Source organism: Gossypium arboreum, chromosome 7 (assembly GCF_025698485.1).
Source record: "Gossypium arboreum isolate Shixiya-1 chromosome 7, ASM2569848v2, whole genome shotgun sequence".
In the NCBI taxonomy this organism is placed as follows: domain Eukaryota; kingdom Viridiplantae; phylum Streptophyta; class Magnoliopsida; order Malvales; family Malvaceae; genus Gossypium; species Gossypium arboreum.
In genome coordinates, this window is record NC_069076.1 from 83,127,677 (window position 1) to 83,149,839 (window position 22,163).

Genomic DNA, 22,163 nt, shown 5'->3' on the forward strand with positions numbered 1-22,163 from the left:
ATTGTGTGGGAGAGCAGGAATTTCATAATCCTCATCCACTGCTTCCCAAATATCCAAAGCTTCCATATACGCCTCCATACGAACTGCCCAAATCTGGTAGTTGTCTCCATCAAATACCGGTGGAGAAATTGAAGAGAAACTGGAACTTGCTTCGACGTCCATGACACAGCAACCTCGCACACTCACTCACAGATCCCTTAAGAATACAGCTCCGAGACCAATTGTAAGTATTTTAGTTAAAAAAAACGTAATGAATGAAGGAAACTTGAACAACTTTATTAACAATCATTCAGAATTTATATAAAATAAAATCAACAACCCATCCTAAATTTAAGCAAAATAAAATCAACAACCCACTAACTTTTTCCTAAACTTAAGCAAAATAAAATCAACAATTAATTCTTAAAATCAGGAACAAATTGTGACACAATCAACCTTAAAAATAAAAATAAAAATAAAAAACGTGGACATGTTTGAGTCCTGAAGCATTTTCTTAACAGTATTTAACCCAAAAAGAAAACATGAAACAAATGAACCATCTCGCGGGAAGCATGTCTGTTATCTTCCACTGTCTCATTTCCACTCCAATAAAAACTTCAGAACTCTTCTCCTTCTGCAGTCATTTCATTTCCTTCCCTCTTCCAAAAAAAAAAAAAAAAAAAAAAAAGAAGAGAGAATGTACAAGTCGAAGTTGCAGGAGCTGTGCCAGCAAAGGCGATGGGCATTGCCAAGGTACACCTCCATGAAAGATGGCCCTGATCATAATCCTTTTTTCAAAGCCTCAGTGTTTGTAAACAACAAGTTGTTTAACTCCTCTGTCCCTTGCAAATCTTGTAAAGAAGCCCAAAGCGATGCCGCTAAGTCCGCCTTCCTTTACTTCGGTTCCTATTCCTATTCCCTTGCGGCCACTGCTGGTAACCCAAATCCTGTTGGAGAGGTATCCTTATGTTCCTCTAATTATTTAACTGTCTAGATTAATAAAATGGGTAATCATATGTAGTTCTTTTATTTAAAATTTCTTTCTTTTACAGGTTGATTTGGGATTTTACAAGAATCTGTTGCAAGAATTAACTCAGAGAGAAGAATGGAATTTACCAGAGTATAAGACAGAGAAATGTGGTGTGCCTCATAGGCCAACATTTTTTTCTAGTGTGGAAGTGGGAGAAGATGTTTTTTATGGGGAAGGAGGGAAATCCAAGAAAGAAGCTGAGATCAACGCTGCTAAAGTTGCTTACACCAATCTAACCGAGCGTAAACATTTTTATTAATTTAACTACTGATATTTATCAATGTTTTTTAATGTTGCCCTGACCTTAATATGTTTGTAATTTTGTCCAAAGTCCTTTATGTCGTTGACAATTTGTTTATCATGTTTCAGGTTTACAGGTTAGCAGCTCTGAGTTATGCTCGCCTCAATACTTGACAAGTGAACATCTTAAAGTTACGTCTACCTCGGTCTTGGTTACTTTTATGGAAAATGAAGAAAGTAAATATGGCACCTTCCATTATTATTCATTTTGGAAAATGTTTTTTTCCCTACTCTATTAGCTAGCTCGAGCTCATATCTAATCAATCTTTGGCATTGTAGATGAAACAGGAGGAAAAGAGTTAGCCAAATCCACAACCAGTAATGAAAACTCTGCTTCCTGCTCTAGATTTGTGGCTGTCTCACCCAAACAAGGCTCGTTATCTTCTTCAAATGTTACTATTAATGTCCTTAATCACTGATGTTATTTTGTGATACTTTTAGTGTGCTATGTTTACTTGTACTCATGTATCTGTGTGGATACGCATACTGTCCGATATAGGTATATATATATTTCTTCTTCTTTTTTTTTTCTTTTTCTTAAGTTTTTCATGTGTTTGGAGAGTTATTATAAGTTCATATACGTATAGCCATGTTCGAAAATGTGTCGTACAAAGATATTTAAGAAAAATAAAGAGTGGGAACAGAATAGTTAGAGTGAATACCAAGTATAGGCTAAGAAATTAGTTGCTACTTTCTTTCTGCCTTCAACAAATTATTTTTCCTATTTCAGGCATCCAAGGTGAGCCTCTTAAATCCCTGTCTAGTGCAGACCTAACCACTGCTGTAGAAATTGAAGAAGATGCAGAAGAAAGTAAATCTGCCACCTTCCTCCACTGTTCTATTCGTAGTTAGCTAAACTTTGTTCATTTTTAAACCATCATTTTGTTGTGACGTGGCTTATTGTTGCCTAGTAGATGTGCAAGAAGCTTATACACAAGGGAAAGAAGGCTCAACGTGTAGTGAATCAACACATGTTGACATTTCAGGTCTCTCAATTTCACACTCAAATATGGAGAAGGATAAAGGGTTTACAAGTTATTTCCTTAACAACAGGTTTAGAGTTTATCGATGCTTCCCCAGCATTGCATTTCCACAGGGCATCACTGTACTGCCTATCAGTGAGGATAAATGGGTGGCCGTAAGCTTGGAGTTTCCAAATGAAAGAGATGATTGATCCATCTATTGGAGGTGCTTGTTACACATTAGCAGCATTTTCTGTAACACTCCTTAACCCTTATTCGCCACTGGAATAGGGTTACGGAGCATTACCGGACTTTTCATAACAAATACAAATATTACACAATTCAATTAGCATACACTTCATAAATTAATCATATAGCCCCTTTTATGGGTCCGCGGGACCCAAAATACATGTTAGAAACAAATCAGGACTCAATCGGAAACTCAGAGAATTTTTCGCAAAATTTCAAAATTTTTCCTAGGTCCAGGGCACACACGCCTGTGTGGACAAGGGACACGCTCATGTGACCCTATGACATGCCTGTGCTTCAAGCCGTGTTCTAACCTGTGTAACTCTTTGACTTATCTCACACGGCCAAGTCACACGCCCGTGTGCCTCACACAGCTAAGACACATGCCTGTGTGGAGATTTCTGGCATTCTGTTTTGAAAATTTTAAAATGCAGGGGACACACGGCCTATCTACACACCCATGTGTAAGCCGTGTGTCTCATACGGTCTGGTCACACATTCGTGTGCCAAGCCGTGTGGACTCAAAATGAACCTTAAACATCAAGTTTACCAACCCTACAAACTTAAACAACAAGCAATTCAATAACCTAAGGTTCAACCAATCCAAAACACATTCAAATACATCTAAAATTTATCAAAATCATTAATCTAATGACTTAACCAATGTACTTTCATAAGTACTTCACATATATTATTCAAATCAATCTAATTAAGCACCATTCAAATCAACTCTAATTTCATACTAATTTTCTACTAAAACTTATCATTTAATAACCTTAACATATCATATATAACCAATCATTATCATATTACAACATCATTTACAAACAATTCCTAAAATGACAAGCACATAATCCTAGGTACATGCCATTACCAAAAAGAAACATATTTCACCACATTGAGTTCGGGGTCGGCTTTGGATGCTAAATCAACGTTTTGACTTTAACCTAACCTGCGCACGGAAATAAACCGTATGCTAAGTATAAACTCAGTGGTATTTCTATAATCCGAATACTTAAAAAAATATTATAAAGCTTACACTTTTAACCATATGTAAACACTAATCAATCAATAATTCAATTCATCCATTTAACCTTCATTTCTCATCAATAGCTAATTCAAATAGATTTTCTCACTTTGATTCACATAACATTTAGCAATAGCAATACTCTTTTCATGAACCTTTGGTTTATGCATTTCATTTGCACAGTTCAATTCAATGTCAAATTTCAAATTCACATTCAATATCAATCTTATTGCCAATTCATTTATTTACCTCTATTAATACAACTCGGACTTTGACAGATACACGGATCCAACCAAAACACACCAGTATGGCACCTAGTGCTTTATCGGATAATTCGAAGTAATAAGTTGACACCCAGTGTCTCATCGGCCATGCCAAAGTAAGTTAGTACCTAGTACCTCATCAAATTTATCTGAAGTAATAATATGACACCCAGTGTCTCATCGAATCGTGGTCGAAGTATCCCTGAACTCTTCCAATCCTATAGCATGCCAACTATATTTGACTCAACTCGATACAGTTAATAGGGTTTCAAATCACATTTCAATTTCCAATCAATACATATTTCAAATAATCACATATATTCATAATTCAATTCAATTCAATACCAATACTCACCTCAATTCCAGTTACCATATATATAAAATAGTAAATACAACAATTAATATTTAACTTCTGATTATAGAAATACAAACCATAATTCTCGAGCTACTCCTCATTAATCTTGTCTTTTCCTTTCTTAACCGAGGTTTCTAGTCAATGTTAGCTACGAAAATTTAAAACAATTTAAAAATCATCAATACAACACAATTTAACATCAAATATTTCAATTTATACACAACTTTTACGTAAATTCCAATTTAGTCCCTAACCAAAACTAACTTTATTTTCTTCACAATTTATTCTTTATTTTCATTCAATTAACACTTAAAACTAAATTTAACTCTCTAATTTCACCATAAATCTCTAATTTTAAATTCTCTCAATTTAGTCCCTATTTCTTAAAACTTATGATTTATTTTATAATTCAATCCTTTTCTCAATTCTAAATTGAAATTCTATCAATTTAACCCCTAATACTTCAATTTGTTGAACATGAACAACATCTAAAAATCCACTAACTTTTAAAATTTCAACTTAAATCAAGTAGTATTTTGTTCTAGGATTCCAAAAATATAAAAATTACAAGAAAATGGGCTAACTTAACTTACCAATTTGAATTTGAACCTCAAAACCCTAATTTTTTCTTTTTTTTTTCTTTCCCACTTTCCTTCTCTGTTTCATCCTTATCTTTCTTTCTTTTTCTATTTCTTTTGTTTTATTTCTTTTATTTTATGTTATTACATTATTATATTATTATATTATATTATAATAATGATTATTACTATATAATAACTAAATATATATATGTATTGCAAATGTATGTATTTATTTATTACACATGTATTTTACCATTACCATACCATTGTCATAATTTGGTTTATTTATTTATTTAGTCCCTTGACTTTTCTCTATTTTATAATTAAGCTTTCACACTTTATTCAATTTAATCCTTATACCTAATTAACCTTAATTCAAACTAATTCACCTAACCAAAACTTAATTAACCACACAATTAACTTCGTAAATATTTTTAATAAATATTTACAAATTCCTTTTACAAAAACGGTGACTCGAAAATGCACTTTTTGATTACCTGACTATCTGGTTATTACATTTTCTGTCTTTTCTTTATAAGCTTTCTTAAGTAATGATGATTTCAATGGCTTTAAATTCATGAAGATACCTTTTTATCAAGTTTTGCAGTGTTTTTCGTCTTAAAGGATTCTTTGAGTATAAAATTATTGATTCCCAGAATCATATAGCTTTAAAAGTTGGAATGAACCATCTCTTTCAAACAGAAACTTCAGAACTTTTCTTCCTTCTATTTTCTTTTCTTTATCTACTGTCTTTTCATTGCTTGTTTGTTATTTACTCCAGTCGCATAGACATGGAGACATGATGTGAAAAGAGCTATTTTGAGAACAACCATATCTGAATCTCACACTCCATACTTAGAGTTAAAAAAATCCGATAAAAAAGAGGCTGGACTAGGCACTTAACCAGAAACATCATAAGGAAAAGAGGAAGGGTGATATAGGTAGAGCTTTACGGGTAGAGCTTTACGATAAGGCCATGGAGATTGATGCTTCAGGGAATGTTTCTAAAGGGAAAGTTAAGCCAGAAAAAGAAAAGAACTAACGACAAAGATTGCTCATCGTTCATTCATCTCACCAACAGTAATTCTATGCATAGTCAGATGAATCTTGTTATTAAAGCATTCATATTATCTTAATATTTGAAGTGTTGTTTGTGGATAATATCATAAAGTAAATGTGGAGAATGATATTTAGTATCCAAGTTGGTTCTAGTGTCAGGGGTCGCGAATCAAAGCCTGTGACCATTGTGCACAGATCACCCCATAGAGTTCAACTTATTAAATGGGGCTCATTTGATCCACATGTACTAACCTGATTCATGGAACCCATGGAGAAGTCCATCTACTTGAAGCCTTAGTGGCCCAATGTAGCGCTATAATGAAACTAGGATTATTAGGGTAAAGTAAATCCTAAGGAGATAAGATTGTATAGAGTTTAAATCCCTTAGGACTCTCAAGTGTAGATAGGCTCTAATCTCGACCGTCAATGTAACTCGATCTGTACTATTTTTAACATCCGACCCAATCGCTAAATTCAGGTACCAAATGCTACACCAAACTGAACAGCTTAAATGGTACTTCCGTTTCGAATTTAGTTACATGCTTTCATAACCAAAAAATTTTGGAAGTTTCAATACAAAATCTCGTTTACAACTAGTGGATAGTCCTTACGACCCAAATCCCATCATCTATTTACAATCTTTGGATTTATACTCGAATGTAGACATATTCAACCTGAACCTTGAGGCAAGACCTTTATGGGAACCTAACTATATACATGAACAACTACAGCACTACCTATTCCGGAGAAATCTGGCTTGGTCCCTTATTATGCCCTTTTCTTTATCTAATCCTGGATCCAAGCAACAATTTCATGAGTTCAAACGAACTTAGTACGGCCTGCCTATAGATTATATATATACACATGGGTCTTGTGAAAATAAAGCATCTGGCTAAAAATCAAACTCCCTGATTTTTATAGTAGAATTTTCCAACTCGACTAACAAGACTTGTGCCTCCACTACTCGGGGCTATTCACTGGCGAACGAGTTCCTTAGTGCTTATACTTAATACTCTGGACTTGCAGCACTCTGCATTTTTTTTCGATAACTATTGAAATGTAGATCCTTGCCAAAACACTATCTTTATATAACATTTCTTTCTCCTCGAAACACTAATGCTTATAGTGTAATCTCTACAGTTCTCACTCTTTTAGTCCCTTTTAAAATGAGGGTTTCATTGGTCTTGCAGCTCCCGGTTGGGGTAGATTATCTGGATCATTATCGCTTTTCATGGTTCTAATGGACTCTTGCCCATCATTAGCCTTAGTGAACTCCACTAGTCCTTCAACCTTGGGCTGACACTTTCTTTCCTGAAGACTCCGGTAGGTTTTACCTAACTCACGTTTACTTGGTGGCTGACCTACTATTTTGCCCAAATTTCATATCCCCCTTAGTAGTGTGCGATCCACATCTCCCTCGGCGGTCTTGGGCTAAACGTAACATGTATACTTCTCTATCTAAATAGCTACTTTCTCTTTTTATCCTTGTTAGTTTGAGACTTTCTCTAATCTATTCTTTCCTCGCCTTTGGCAGATTCTCTATTAGCATACTAATTTGTAGACCTTCTAGTATAACCTCATATTTATTGTCCCGGTGGACTACCCTGGTTGCCATAGTCGAGTTATGGTCTTACACATTATACAAAGACCTTACCGCTATCGTTGTATTGCCTTGTAGAGCCTGCAGACCGTCATCACAATGTTGCTCTATGAAACATAATAACCATCAATATCATCTTATCATATGTCCACATTGATGCTCGAACACTGAAGTGTCCCCTTGCGCAAGGCCCAAAGCTTCTCATATCACAGTTTGCTCTCAGCAATCTCGAATGGCGGAATCAAAATAGAATTCCAATTTTCCTTTTTCCTTATTCCTTCGCTCATTTCTCCATTGCCCGTTCTAACCTTGATGCTCGAATACCACAGTGTTCCCTCCGTAAGGCCTAAAACTTCACTATCATAATTCGCACATAAAAATACCGTATGGCAGTATCTAACATAAATTCTCATTTCTCAGGTCCTAACTTCATCTAAACCCTTTGATAATTACCTTTCATGTTCCATTATTAAAACATGCGGTATATGTTTTTCACAATCAAACATCATGATCTCATAATCAAATCGTGTATCAAACATCATGATCTCATAATCAAATCGTGTATACTAAACTAGTATGGTGGATACTTATGTGCCTATGAAATCTTTAACTTATGTAACATTGTAGGTATGGGTTGTCAAAACTCACAATGTTTCCTTAGTCTAACAACTTTATTACATCCAAACGCTAGAGCCTCCTTTGTTCTGATAACTAAGCATAACAACCACTTACCGATTATCTTAAAGGCATTCAAACTTTATAAACCCAAAATTCATCATTATAGGAAGCTTTTAAGAGTATTTACCCTATCTATTTCTTAAATCCATACGTAGAGGGGTAAGGAAACTTACCAGTTCCTCAATTTCTATACTTTCAGAGTTCACCTAGCATTACTGTTGTGGCATCCAAAGATTCTTCTAGTTAGGTTCTCTTCTTCTTCAAAGTAACTTGAAGAATATGATACTACAGGAAGAAAAATGTGTAAATAGAAATGAGAAATCTTGTCTCCATATGCACCTACCCATATATATACTCCTATGGCATGATTTTCACTGATTACTACCACCATATGTTCTTAATCATTTTGTCTCCCACTATAGAAACAACTAGTTCAATCTAACCAAACCAAAAATTTAGATCCAACTATTCGTGATTCGACCTAGGAGGGTTTTTGAATTCCTGGTAGAGTCCTGAAATTTGCTAACCATTTAAATTTAATCCTAACCATCCTTTAAACTTTTGGGTCAATAAGGATGTTTGGGTGTTACACCTTTGGTTTTAAGGGAGCTTAACTATAAATAGTGGTCTCCCCCTTTATTTGTATTCATCTTATTGTATTTAGTTATTCTCGAGTTAAGAATTTATAGACTTTTTTAGCACTTTCTAACTTCTTTTTTTTTTTTCAAATTTTGAGCTCTTTTAAGCACATTTTTGTAATTTTATTACAAAATATTTAAATTGGACAATTAGAGACAAATTTTTATTTTTAATTATTTTTATGCTGAACTTACAAAATTTTGCCAATTTTCAGCAGTTTTAGGTAATGAAAGAAAAACTAGTATTAGAGGCACTTTGAGAAGATCAAATTGTTGAAGAAACTTCCAAAAACATTTGTCACACAATGATAGCTGATTAGTTAACAATTATGGAAGCCAAAAAAGATTAATTTTGGACCCTTACAATTCAATTAACCTAGCTCTCAATCAAGATGATTAAATTGGACAGCTTGATGCAGAAAAAGATGCCCATAATATTTAATTAGAAGTAGAATGATCCACAAAGAGGAAGAATAGCCCAAATCATCCAAAACTACTTTCCAAATTAGCAATTTTAAGCTGATTTCAATAATTAAAAAATAACCCCTAAACTTCTCCTCATAACCTTTCTGACCCTCCACTTTTCAAGCCTTCTAAATTTAAGCACCTAGATAATTTTAGTAAACTAATCAACCCCTCTCTCCTCAATTCATGGCTAGCCACTTGAGAGAGAAAATGAAGGTGATAAGTCATAATTTATACATATTTTAGCCCATGCTTAAGCATATTTTTGGATGAATTATCATTAAATTTGCGGAATTTCATGCTCCTAAACCTTTAATTTCATGTCTTGTACTTAGGTGAGCAGAGGAGAGTAAAAAGAACGAGAAACGAGACAAAAACGGAAAAAAATGGGCCAACGTGGAAAATCAACACGGCCTAGACTTACTCACACGGGTAGACCACACGGCCTTATCTATTTAATATATTGTAACACAGCTTAGGCCACCTCACATGGGCGTGTCACATGGGCGTGCCCCTGTCGAGCCCAAGTCTAGTTCTTTTCGGAAAAGGCCACCCTAGGAAGCATTCTAAAGCCTACATAAACACCCTAGGAAACACCCTAGGAGGCAGAATGAAAAGACACAGGGAGGAGGAGGCAAGGAATTACTCGAAGAAAACCGATTGATCCATCTCAAAAGCTGGATTCTCCTTCAAGACTGAAGATCTCCCTTCAAGTTCCTTCAGGGGTTTTTGGGTTTTCTTTATGTTTTGTTATCATTATTCTTCTGAGATGTTTTCTTTTACACTTACAAACTAAATCCCATAAATACCTAAGGGGAATGAAACCTAAAATGGATCTTGTTATTATTTTCTAAATTATATGATAAATATTTGACTTGTTCTTAACTACGCGTTCTTAATTCTTACTTTAATAGTCCAGGATATTGATTCAAGTATTGATGTGCTGATTCAGAGGAGCAAAAGTCCCTGTCTAAGAGTAGATCTAGCATAATTAAGTGGAGTTGATTGCACCCCTAGACATAGGGTGACATAATTTTTCCGGATTAGGGTAAAACCTAATAAAAGAATCCATAGATCGAGTTAATGCAACACTAAGGGTTTTAATTAGAAAGAGATTTCAATTAATCAAACTAGGGTTAGACGTTGTTAGTCTTGAGAGAGATAATAATATAACTTAGGGATTTCTACGGATCAAGTCAAGTGAATAAATCGTCTGATTCAGAGTCCAATAACAAGTGAAGTCTAAGTGAAATTTCCCTTGGGTATTGTCCAAATCAATCAGTTTTTCCCAAAAGTAATTTCCCCAATTTTCTTCCTGTGCATTCTTAGTTTAGTTAATTAATTTAGATAAAACAAATCTCTTTATTTTTTAGGCTAGATATTAAAAAGAGAGTTAATACTAATACTTTTAGTTCCTGTGGGTTCGACATCCCAATCTTGTTATAAACTATACTACTATTCGATAGTACGCTTGCCTTCATTGTGATAATAGTTAGTTTTCAAGTACGGTCAATTATAAATTTAAAACTTATCACGAGATATCACATCAAGTTTTTGGCGCCGTTGCCGGGGAACTAAGATATTAGGAACACTTAATTTTTATTACTTTAGCCATCTATTTTTATTGCAATTTAAATTTATTTTTGCTTAAATTATTAAAATTTTCTTTTATTTGCTTCTGACAGGTTTTTATAATTTACGACTAGAAGAAACCTGTCAGGGCCTTTACTTTTTGATAGTGAGATCGAAAGCACAGCTTGTAGAAACCGAAGAGAAATAAGGTGAAGCCTACGATACATAGAGGAAGGATAAGAAGAAGATATCCATAATACAACTGAGGAGATGACTGAAAATCAGAATAATCAGCTACCTCCTTTGGTTGCTGTAGATCCAATAAATTTGAATCCTGCTCCTCGTACTATGTATGATTATGCTAAACCTAATTTAACAGGAGCTGAATTGAGTATAGTTAGACCTGCTGTTGCTGCAAATAATTTTGAACTAAAACCTAACACGATTCAAATGATACAACAGTTTGTTCAGTTTGATGGTTTGCAGGACGAGGATCCAAACACTCATTTGGCGAATTTTAGGGTGTTTTGCGACACTTTTAAGATCAATGGCATTTCTGATGATGCCATTCGCCTTCGGTTATTTCCCTTTTCATTGAGGAACAAGGCTAAACTGTGGTTGAACTCGTTACCACGAGGGTCAATCACTACTTGGGAACAAATGACTGAAAAGTTTTTACTTAAATTTTTCCGCCGGCTAAAATGGCTAAGTTGAGGAATGATATCTCTTCTTTTGTGCAGATGGATTTAGAAACACTCTATGATGCATGGGAGAGATACAAAAATCTTTTGAGAAGGTGCCCTCACCATGGGTTACCACTCTGGCTACAGGTTTAAACTTTTCACAATGGCCTGAATCTTTCGACTAGACAGATGATTGATGCAGTTGCTGGTAGGACTATCAATAATAAGACACCTGAAGAGGCTTATGAATTTATAGAAGAGATGTCACTGAATAATTATCAGTGGCAAGTCATGAGGAGAAAGCCAACGAAAGTAGCCGGCACTTTTAATGTCGATTCGGTCACCATGCTCTCTAATCAGGTAGAACTTTTGAATAGAAAAATTGATGGTTTACTCGGTTCTTCACAAGTTCACCTAGTAATGTAATGCAATACAAGTGGAGGAGGAACGAGCAATTTAGAATACCTCCTCATGGCCATAACGTGGAAAACGAGTAATTAAATTATATGAGTAATAATCCTCGACCTCAAAATAATCCTTATAGTAACGCTTACAATGTAGGATAAAGGAACCACCCAAATTTCTCATAGGGAGCCCAAGGGAATCAGAGACCACCGCCCTCTTCAGGCTTCCAACAACAACCTTACCAGCAAGAGAAAAAGCCGAACCTTGAGGAGATGATGTCAAAATTTATTTCAGTAGCGGAAACCCATTTTTAGAACACTGAAACTGCACTTAAAAATTAGCAAGCGTCGATCCAAGGACTCGAGAATCAAATTGGGCAGCTGGCTAAGATGATTTCAGAAAGACTACCAGGAAGTCTACCTAGTAACATCAAACCCAAACCAAAAGAGCATGTAAAAGCAGTTACACTAAGGAGTGGGAAAGTGTTAGCTGAATCTGAAAAGAAGCCACCACAAGAAGTTGACAGAAACAAAGGAGAGGAGGTAAAACCCAAAAACAATGATAATCCAATGCCAAAGAAATATAAACCACCAATCTCATATCCAACAAAGTTGAAGAAAGACCGCATGGATGCACAATTTGGTAAATTTCTTGAACTTTTTAAACAACTGCATATTAACTTACCTTTTGTTGAAGCTATATCACAGATGCCTACATATGAAAATTTTTTAAAGGAGCTTCTAACAAACAAAAAGAAGTTTGAAGACCTATCTACAGTGGAACTTAATGAGGATTGCTCAGCTACACTCTAAAATAAACTGCCAACCAAACTGAAAGGTCCAAGAAGTTTTACTATTCCCTGCTTAATTGGTAGTTTGAATATTGATAAGGCACTAGCTGATTTAGGCGCCAGCATTAATTTGATGCCATATAAAATGATTAAATAACTTGGTCTTAGGGAACCTAAACCCATTAGGATGAGTATTCAATTAGCTGATAGATCTGTTAAATATCCTAAGGCAATTATAGAGGACGTACTTGTAAAAGTAGATAAATTTATATTCCCTGTTGATTTCGTTGTGTTTGACATGGATGAGGATGTTGAAGTGCCTTTAATCTTAGGTTGACCATTTTTAGCCACTGCTAAGGCTGTTATTGATGTGGGTGATGGTAAATTGGTACTTAGAGTAGGTGACGAAGAGATTATTTTTAAAATTTATGATGCCATGAGATTTTCTAGGGAACAGGATGACTCATGTTATTTTATTGACTCTATTTATCATGTTACGCAAGATTCTTTTCAGGAAATCGTACATAAGGACACGATGGAACTGTGTCTTGCCCAAGGAGAGGGGGTGGATGATGATTCTGAGATAGGAACTGAACTAAATTCCAATGAAACCTCCCAAAGACAAGCAAAATATGAGGGTATTAAGGTAAACGATGAACTTAAGCAAAAACCCTCTATCGAAAAACCTCCCAAAATGGAACTTAAACAATTGCCGAATCATTTGGAATATGTATTCCTTGGAGATAATTCTACATTACTGGTAATTATTGCATCTAACTTGCAACCCAAGGAGAAAGAAGAATTACTCCAAGTATTAAGAGAGCATAAAAGGGCCATAACTTGGAAAATTTATGACATTAAAGGGATCAGCCCTTCTTTTTGCACCCATAAAATTTTAATGGAAGATGAATATAAGCCATGGCATAAGCCCAAAGACGACTGTACCCCAACATGAAGGAAATTGTTAAAGCTGAGGTAATTAAACTCCTAGATGCTGGAATTATTTATCCTATTTCTGACAGTTCTTGGGTAAGTCCAGTGCAGGTTATTCCTAAGACAGGAGGCATGACTGTTGTAGCCAATGAGAAGAATGAATTAATCCTAACAAGGACAGTTACAGGTTGGAGAGTTTGCATTGACTATAGGAAGCTGAATGATGCCATGAGAGAAGATCACTTCCCCCTTCCATTCATTGACCAAATGTTGGAAAGATTATCAGGGCACATGTACTACTGCTTCTTAGACGGACTCTCTGGCTATTTTCAAATCTCAATAGCTCTTGAAGATTAAGAAAAGACGACATTTATATGCCTATATGGTACGTTTGCTTATCGTAAAATGCCTTTTGGATTATGTAATGCTCTTGCTACTTTTCAGCGTTGCATGATGGCCATTTTTGACAAACTCGTAGAAGACATCATGGAGGTATTTATGGATGATTTCTCAGCTTTTGGTAACTCTTTCCATCTTTTCCTTAAAAATTTAAAATGAGTCTTAATAAGATTCGAGGAAACAAATCTTGTGCTCAACTGGGAAATATGTCAATTTATGGTTCAAGAATGTATTATGTTAGGACATAAAATTTCTAGTAAAGGGATTGAGGTTGATAAATCTAAAATTGAAGCCATTGAGAAACTACCTCCCCCTAAATCGGTTAAGGCTATTAGAAGCTTTTTAGGACATGCTGGGTTTTATAGAAGATTTATTGAAGATTTTTATAAAATATCTAAACCTTTGACTAAATTACTAGAAAAAGATGTGCCTTTTAATTTCGATCAGGAATGTTTAGAAGCATTTAATACTTTAAAGGATAAATTGACCAAAGCTCCAATTATAATTGCACCTGATTGGAATTCACCTTTCTAACTAATGTACGATGAGAGTGATTTTGCAGTAGGTGCAGTTTGGGACAACGAAGAGATAATCATTTTCAACCTATCTATTATGCTAGCAAAACTTTGACAGCCGTACAAGAAAACTACACCACCACGGAGAAAGAACTGCTAGCTGTGGTTTTTGCATTCGATAAATTTAGGTCATATGTAATATTGTCTAGAGTTGCCATTTATACTGACCATTCTTCTCTTCGCTACCTTTTAACTAAGACTGATGCAAAACCTCGACTCATTCGATGGATTTTGTTATTACAGGAATTTGACTTGGAGAATAAGGATAAGAAAGGAACTAAAAATCTCGCAGCTGATCATCTTTCCAGGCTTGAAAATTCAAGTACCAAAGAGCTAGATGAAGTTGAAATAAATGATTCATTCCCTAAAGAATAATTTTTTGCTATATCTGATTCTGAGGTACCTTGGTTTGCAGACATTGCAAATTTTTTAGCCGCTAACATTATCCCAAAAGGGCTAACACATCAGCAAAAGAAGCGATTCTTTACTAACGTGAAAAACTACTTTTAGGAAGACCCTTTCCTTTTCCGTATATGTACAGACCAAGTCATTAGGAGATGCGTCACAAGGACAGAAGCATTGAAGACCTTGGAACATTTCCACTCAGGACCGACTAGAGGATATTACAGTGGGGATAAGACCGCACATAAAATACTCGAATCAGGTTTTTATTGGCCCACTCTATTCAAAGATGCCAAATGTTACTTCTTGTGACAAATGCCAAAGGACAGGTAATATCTTCAAATGTGATGAAATGCCTCAGACATATATGCTTTCATGTGAAATATTTGACATTTGGGGTATCGACTTCATGGGTCTATTCCCTAGTTCATTTGGGAAAAAATACATCTTAGTAGTTGTCGATTATATGTCCAAATGGGTTGAAGTCCAAGCTTTACCTACTAATGATGCTATAGTAGTAATACGTTTCCTTAAGAAACTTTTCTCTCGATTTGGAACACCTAGAACAATCATCAGTGATAGGGGTACTCATTTTTGTAACGCCCAATTTGACAAGATCCTTAAGAAATATGGAATTCACCACAAAATAGCTACCCTTTACCATCCTCAAACTAGTGGCCAAGTCGAAGTGGCAAACAGAGAGCTTAAACGTATCCTAAAGACAGTAGAATCAAACAGAAGGATTGGGCGATGAAAGTAGATGATGCTTTATGGGCTTATAGAACTGCTTTTAAGACCCTCATAGGAACATCACCTTACAAACTTGTTTATGGAAAAAGTTGTCATCTACCATTTGGGTTAGAAGACAAGGTATTCTAGGCTATAAAATTTCTAAACCTTGATCTCAAACTTGCAGGTGAAAACAGGTTGATGCAGTTGAACGAGTTAGATGAGTGGTGAACCAATGCATATGAAAATTCATGCCTATACAAGGAAGCAACGAAGCACTACCACGACACTTGTTTAAGACAACGCAAACAATTTGAAATTGGAGATCTTGTCCTGTTGTATAACTCGAGGCTCAAATTGTTCTCTAGGAAGCTTAAATCACGATGGTCAGGTCCTTTCGTAGTCCAAACTGTTTTTCCATATGGCACAGTAAAGGTAAGTCACCCATCACAAGGCACTTTTAAGGTAAATGGACATCGCCTCAAACTCTACAATGGTGAAAATTTCAAAGACGATGGAGAGGAGCTACGGCTCCACGAACTTCCCTAAATATACCCACAAGGTAAGGTCGAGCTTAGACTCTAAATAAGCGCTTGTTAGGAGGCAACCCAAGCACTAACCTTACTAAATAAGGTTTAATTTTTCTTTAACTATTCATAGTTTAACTGCAGGAAATTTTGACTTTTGACAGGGGCAAACACGGCCTATCCCACGGGCGTGCTTTAGGCCGTGCTCATACCATGGGTGGAGACACGACCGTGCGATACGGTGCACGGCCGTGTGCAAACAGAGTAAAAATTTTCCCAAAACACGGGATTGATACATTGCCACGGCCGTGTGACATGGCCGTGGGCAATCCTGTGAAAATAACACGGGCGTTCGACACGCCCATGTCACCACCCGTGGTCAGGACTGTCAAAGGAACACGGGCATTGGAAAAGCGAACCACATCGTGCACGGTCGTACGATACGACCATGTGACCACACGGCCTAGACACACGAGCGTGTCCTCAGGTCGTGTGGTGTTTCCTCATTTCGTGATAAACACGGGCTGGACGTGAGCCACACGGGAATGTGACACGGTCATGTGAGACCAGTGTTAGGCAACACGGCCGTGCCTTTTTTTTAGACTCGTTTTATTTTTATTTTTATTTTTACTTTTATTTCTATTTATTTTTTAAAGACTCGTATTTTATATTTTTAAACTCTACCTATCTTCATGGTAATCATCGAATTATTCCCTTAATTCTCCTTCACAGTAATGTCTTCTCATTTATCCTTCAGAATCATGCCTTTCCTTCAGCTTTATCATCAGTTCTCGCTCTAGCTAATCCAAGGATTTCATCCACAATCTCAGGGCAGTTTCATTTATCTTCATCTCTTTCGATATTATATTTATATCGCTATTATATATCTTTTTACATTGAAGACAATGTACATCTTAAATGTGGGGGGTTTATTTATATCATTATTAGAAAAAACCCTGAATTTTGTCTTATTCTCACGTAACTCACTCATATCATTATTAGAATTAATTTTGATTAATTTATGATTTTTATTGATATGTCTTGAATTAAAAGATATACATTTATGCATTGATTGTTTAAACTTTAATGAATTAGAGAATCAAGCATGATAAGTTGATTTTTGAGAATTAAAAATTTTTAGGTTGTTTCCCCAAGTTTAGGTATTATCTTGAGTTGAAATTCACAAGTTTAACATCAAAAAGCCATAATTTTTGTGAGATATTGAACCTTTAGAGCATATATTATTTCTTTCATGGTCACTTTTATTATTGCTATGAGTGCATCAACATTGATTTGTTATTCTAGAACTTGCTTCGATTATAGATGTCAAGACCACACCATTGATTTGATATGTCGAAATGATAAAGGCACTTAGGTTTAACCCACTTACTCCATAAAAGCCTACCCTCATAATTAACCCTTAATAAACCCCCTTGAGCCTAACAAGCCATTCATTGATTTACCCTTAATATTAACCCATAACCCATTATTGTTGAAATCCCCTCAATTAATTTGATCATTATTTTTGTCGATATTTGATTTGAATAAATTGCTTAGCTATGTTTTATTTTTGATAGTTAGCAAAGTTCTATGTTGACTTGTTCTTAAAAAAAAAACATACATACATACATATTAGTAATAATTCTTTTTTTTTTTTTGAGCTTAAGTATTTAATTCCATATTCCTTGAAGAAAAGCTCAAATCTAGGATCTTCTAATTAGGAATGTAATTTGTCAGTTTTAGTATTTTTCTAGTTAGGTAATTTTTCAATTCAATCTCGATTCTAACCTTTTCTTTTAGCTTGTGACCACACCCCCTAACCAAAGCCATGTTACAACCCTTTAAAGACCTTTTGATTGATGTATCATCTCAATATTTAGTGGTGGAGATTTGATTTTCACGCAAGCCTATGGTAATAACTTTTCATATTGACTGTTGAGTGCTAAATTTCCTATCCTTAAACACCTCAAGTGATTTGATTGAATCTTTAGTGAGGATGCAAAACTCTGTGATATTTTGAATCAAAGATGATTACTTAGATTAGGGGAGACACCTATGTTTTCATGATAAAATGCTCAACTTGGAATGTTTGAAACTTTGATATTCTTCAAGTTGAATTTTCAATGTATGATTACTTATGGATTATTTTGAGATACTATTGATGATAATTATAAGTTGAGAAAAATTTATTTTGATTGTAAGTTGAGGATTTTGCTTGAGGACAAGCAAACGCTTAAGTGTGGGATATTTGATAAGTCGTAATTTATACATATTTTATCCCATGCTTAAGTACATTTTTGGATGAATTATCATTAAATTTGCAGAATTTGATGCTCCTAATCCTTTAATTTCATGTCTTATACTTAGATGAGAATAGGAGAGTAAAAAGAACGAGAAACGGGCCAAAAATAGAAAAAAAAGGGCCAACGTGAGAAATCAACACGGCCTGGACTTACTCACACAGGTAGACCACACGCCCGTGTCTATTTAACAGATTGTAACACGACTTAAGGCACCCCACACGGACATGTCACACAAGCATGTCCCTGTCGAGCCCAAGTCTAGTTCTATTCGAAAAAGGCCACTCTTGAGGATTTGGAAGCATTTAAAGCTTATATAAACACCCTAAGAGGCAGAATGAAAAGACACAGGGAGTGGGAGTCAATGAATTACTCAAAGAAAGCCGATTGATCCATCTCAGAAGCCAGATTCTCCTTCAAGACTAAAGATCTCCTTTCAAGTTCCTTCAGGGGTTTTTGGGTTTTCTTTATGTTTTGTTATCATTAGTCTTCTGAGATGTTTTCTTTTACACTTATGAACTAAATCCCCTAAATACCTAAGGGGAATAAAACCTAAGACGGATCTTGTTATTTTTTTTTGAATTATATGATAAATATTTGACTTGTTCTTAATTATGAGTTCTTAATTCTTGCTTTAAAATTCCAGGATATTGATTCAAGTATTGATGTGCTGATTCAGAGGAGCAAAAGTCCCTGTCTAAGAGTAGATCTAGCATAATTAAGCGGAGTTGATTGCACCCCTAGACATAGGGCGACATAATTTTTCTGGATTAGGGTGAAACATAATAAGGGAATCCATAGATCGAGTTAATGCAACACTAGGGGTTTTAATTAGAAAGAGATTTCAATTAATCAAACCAGGGTTAGATGTTGTTAGTCTCGCGAGAGATAATAATATAACTTAGGGATTTCTACAGATCAAGTCAAGTGAATAAATCGTCTGATTCAGAGTCAAATAACAAGTGAAGTTTAAGTGGAATTTCCCTTGGGTATTATCCAAATCAATCAGTTTTTCCCAAAAGTAATTTCCCCAATTTTCTTCCCGTGCATTCTTAGTTTAGTTAATTAATTTAGATAAAACAAAGCCCTTTATTTTTTAGGCTAGATAATAAAAAGAGATTTAATACTAGTACTTTTAGTTCCTGTGGGTTTGACATCCTGGTCTTGCTATAAACTATACTACTGTTCGATAGATACGCTTGCCTTCATTGTGATAATAGTTAGTTTTCAAGTATGGTCAATTAAAAATTTAAAACTTATCACGAGACATCACATCACAAGGCTCTACCATCCTATTTTTATCTGTCCCATACTAGTATAAATAGGACCCTCATTTTCCTTTCAAAATCATCTCCTCTATTTTTCATTCTCTCTTCATTTCCTCTCCACTTGAGTTCTCTTTTCTTCCCTTTTCAATCCCTATATCTTCCTCTTGAAAAAGAGCTTTGTACAACATTGAGAGCAACAATATTTCGGCTATATTGAGAGTACTTTGGCTTCATTGTGACGGCAAGATAAAAGAACCAAGGAAGGAGATAGCAATTTATGCCTCGGGAACATCTAAAATCGGCTAGAGTTTCTCCTTCTTCTTTTTTTTTATCTTTGTTTTCGTTCAATTCATAAGCATGATTTAAGCTAAGTATTTATTTTTCAATATAATCATGATTACTTAAATTCATTGGTGTTAGAATGATCTAATTTTCATAGTTTCCTTTATTCAATTTTGTTAAAAGTTATGTGTTTTTTATCAATTTATTCATGCAAGTAAAATCACGATTAAGTTTATTATGCATGTTTAATGTGAAAAATGTATGAATTAATTGATTAATTTGAACAAGATTTTAATTAATTGACAAACTAGTTGTATGGTGTAATGTTTAACTGTATAGATTAAATCTGTAATAATACCAAAACTATTATTACCTTACATAACCCTATAACATGATTTGTTTATGAAATTTGAAGTCTATTAAATATAAAAATATGTGAGATAGATTAATAATTGGTTAATTTAAATATTTTACTAAATTTTATTAAGCTTAAAAATGATTAATTTAGCCATAGAATCTCTATAACATCTTTTAACAATATGAATAATTCTAAGCTAGGAAGGATGATTGTTCTAACACAAGCATGCCATTGTGATAAACTCTTAAGACTTGCACAATTTTCTGCGTTCATTAAAATTACATACTTAGATAATTTTTAGCTTATTAAATTATTTAGTTAATTCACTTTTATTTAATTGCACTACACTTTCAACTTATATTATTTTTTTGTCACCAATTTGTTTAAGTTCTAATTTTTTCACAAAGAACTGCTTAACAATTCCTGTGGAGACGATACTCGATACTTATCACTTTATTACTTGTCACCGTTGTCTGAGATTGTTTTTAAAGACATTATTTGTGAAAATTATTATTTTTTGCGTTTTGATTTATTTTTTGTTGAATTTAATTTAATTATTTTCGGTGTTTTATTTCAGGTGTTTATGAGTATTGATAATATTATTGACTTACTCCAGTAGATCTTAAAATTGAAAGAACATTTAGATAAAGAAGAAGACAAGTAGCTTAAAGACAGACTAAAGAAATGAATCTTGAGAATCAAAATCAAGATCAAGGAAATAAAGCTACAAATGCTCAAAATTTGATCATTGTTGCTGATGATAGGGACTAAGCCTTAAGACAGTATGTCGTGCCACTTTTCCATGAACTTAATTCGGGTATTGTTAGACCCGAGATCAAGGCACCACAGTTTAAGTTGAAGCATATTATGTTCCAGATGCTTCAGACAGTGGGCTAGTTTAGTGGGATGCCTACTGAGGATCATCACCTTCACAATCGATTATTTATGGAGGTGAGTGACTCATTCAAGTTGCTCAGAGTTACCGAAGATACGCTAAGAATGAAGTTGTTCCCATACTCAATAAGGGACAGAGCAAGAGCTTGGCTAAATTCATTACCACCCGATTCAATTTCAACATGGCAACAATTGGCAGAACGCTTCCTACTAAAGTATTTTCCACCTAGCAAGAATGCTAAGTTGTGAAACGAGATCACTACCTTCCAACAAATGAATGATGAATCCTTATATGAGGCGTGAGAAATATTTAAAGAATTATTAGAAAAATGCCCTTATCAAGAAATTCCACATTGCTTCTACAAATGGTGTTCTCATTTCTAGTCTTATAATGAGACTTACGAGATTATTAAGAGAATTTCCAATAACAATTACCAATGACCAACCAACCGAATAGCTTCATCAAGATGAGTAGCTTGAGTACATGACGTGGATGCCCCCACATCACTTGTAGCTCAGGTATCTTCGATATCTTTAATGCTTAGGAGTTTTACTGCTAACCGGTTTAATAATGTTGCAGCCCAACCATCAAGCCAATTCAAAAACATAGCTTGTATATACTGTAGGGACAGGCATTTGTTTGAAAATTGCCCCTCAAAGCCAGAGTCCATTTATTACATTAGAAGTCAAAACCAAAACAAAAGTGGGTAAAGACCACATTCTAAATTTTATAATCCATCATAGCAAAACCACCCAAACTTCTCTTGGAGTAACTAAGGAGCTGGACCTAGTAACATATATATACAACCCAAGCATATACCTAATAGCCACAACAAATCGAACCTTCCAATAGTTTGGAG

The 22,163-nt window shown here is 34.8% G+C and overlaps 1 protein-coding gene and 2 non-coding genes across 3 annotated transcripts; 1 reads left to right on the forward strand and 2 right to left on the reverse strand.

The window, feature by feature from the left end:
• Positions 1 to 438: 438 nt before the first annotated feature.
• LOC108475753 (double-stranded RNA-binding protein 1-like) lies at positions 439 to 2,613 on the forward strand. Its single transcript, XM_053031011.1, has 6 exons — positions 439 to 937; positions 1,032 to 1,251; positions 1,379 to 1,486; positions 1,589 to 1,701; positions 1,994 to 2,120; positions 2,224 to 2,613. Exons 1-6 carry the CDS (start codon positions 677 to 679, stop codon positions 2,481 to 2,483), a joined length of 1,089 nt encoding a protein of 362 aa, XP_052886971.1. The 5' UTR covers positions 439 to 676; the 3' UTR covers positions 2,484 to 2,613.
• Positions 2,614 to 11,465: 8,852 nt separating this feature from the next.
• Positions 11,466 to 11,572, reverse strand: LOC128295811 (small nucleolar RNA R71). The gene has a single exon (XR_008286360.1). It is a non-coding gene; the product is annotated as a small nucleolar RNA R71 (small nucleolar RNA).
• Positions 11,573 to 21,543: 9,971 nt separating this feature from the next.
• LOC128295719 (small nucleolar RNA R71) lies at positions 21,544 to 21,650 on the reverse strand. The gene has a single exon (XR_008286278.1). It is a non-coding gene; the product is annotated as a small nucleolar RNA R71 (small nucleolar RNA).
• Between the last annotated feature and the right edge of the window lie 513 nt (positions 21,651 to 22,163).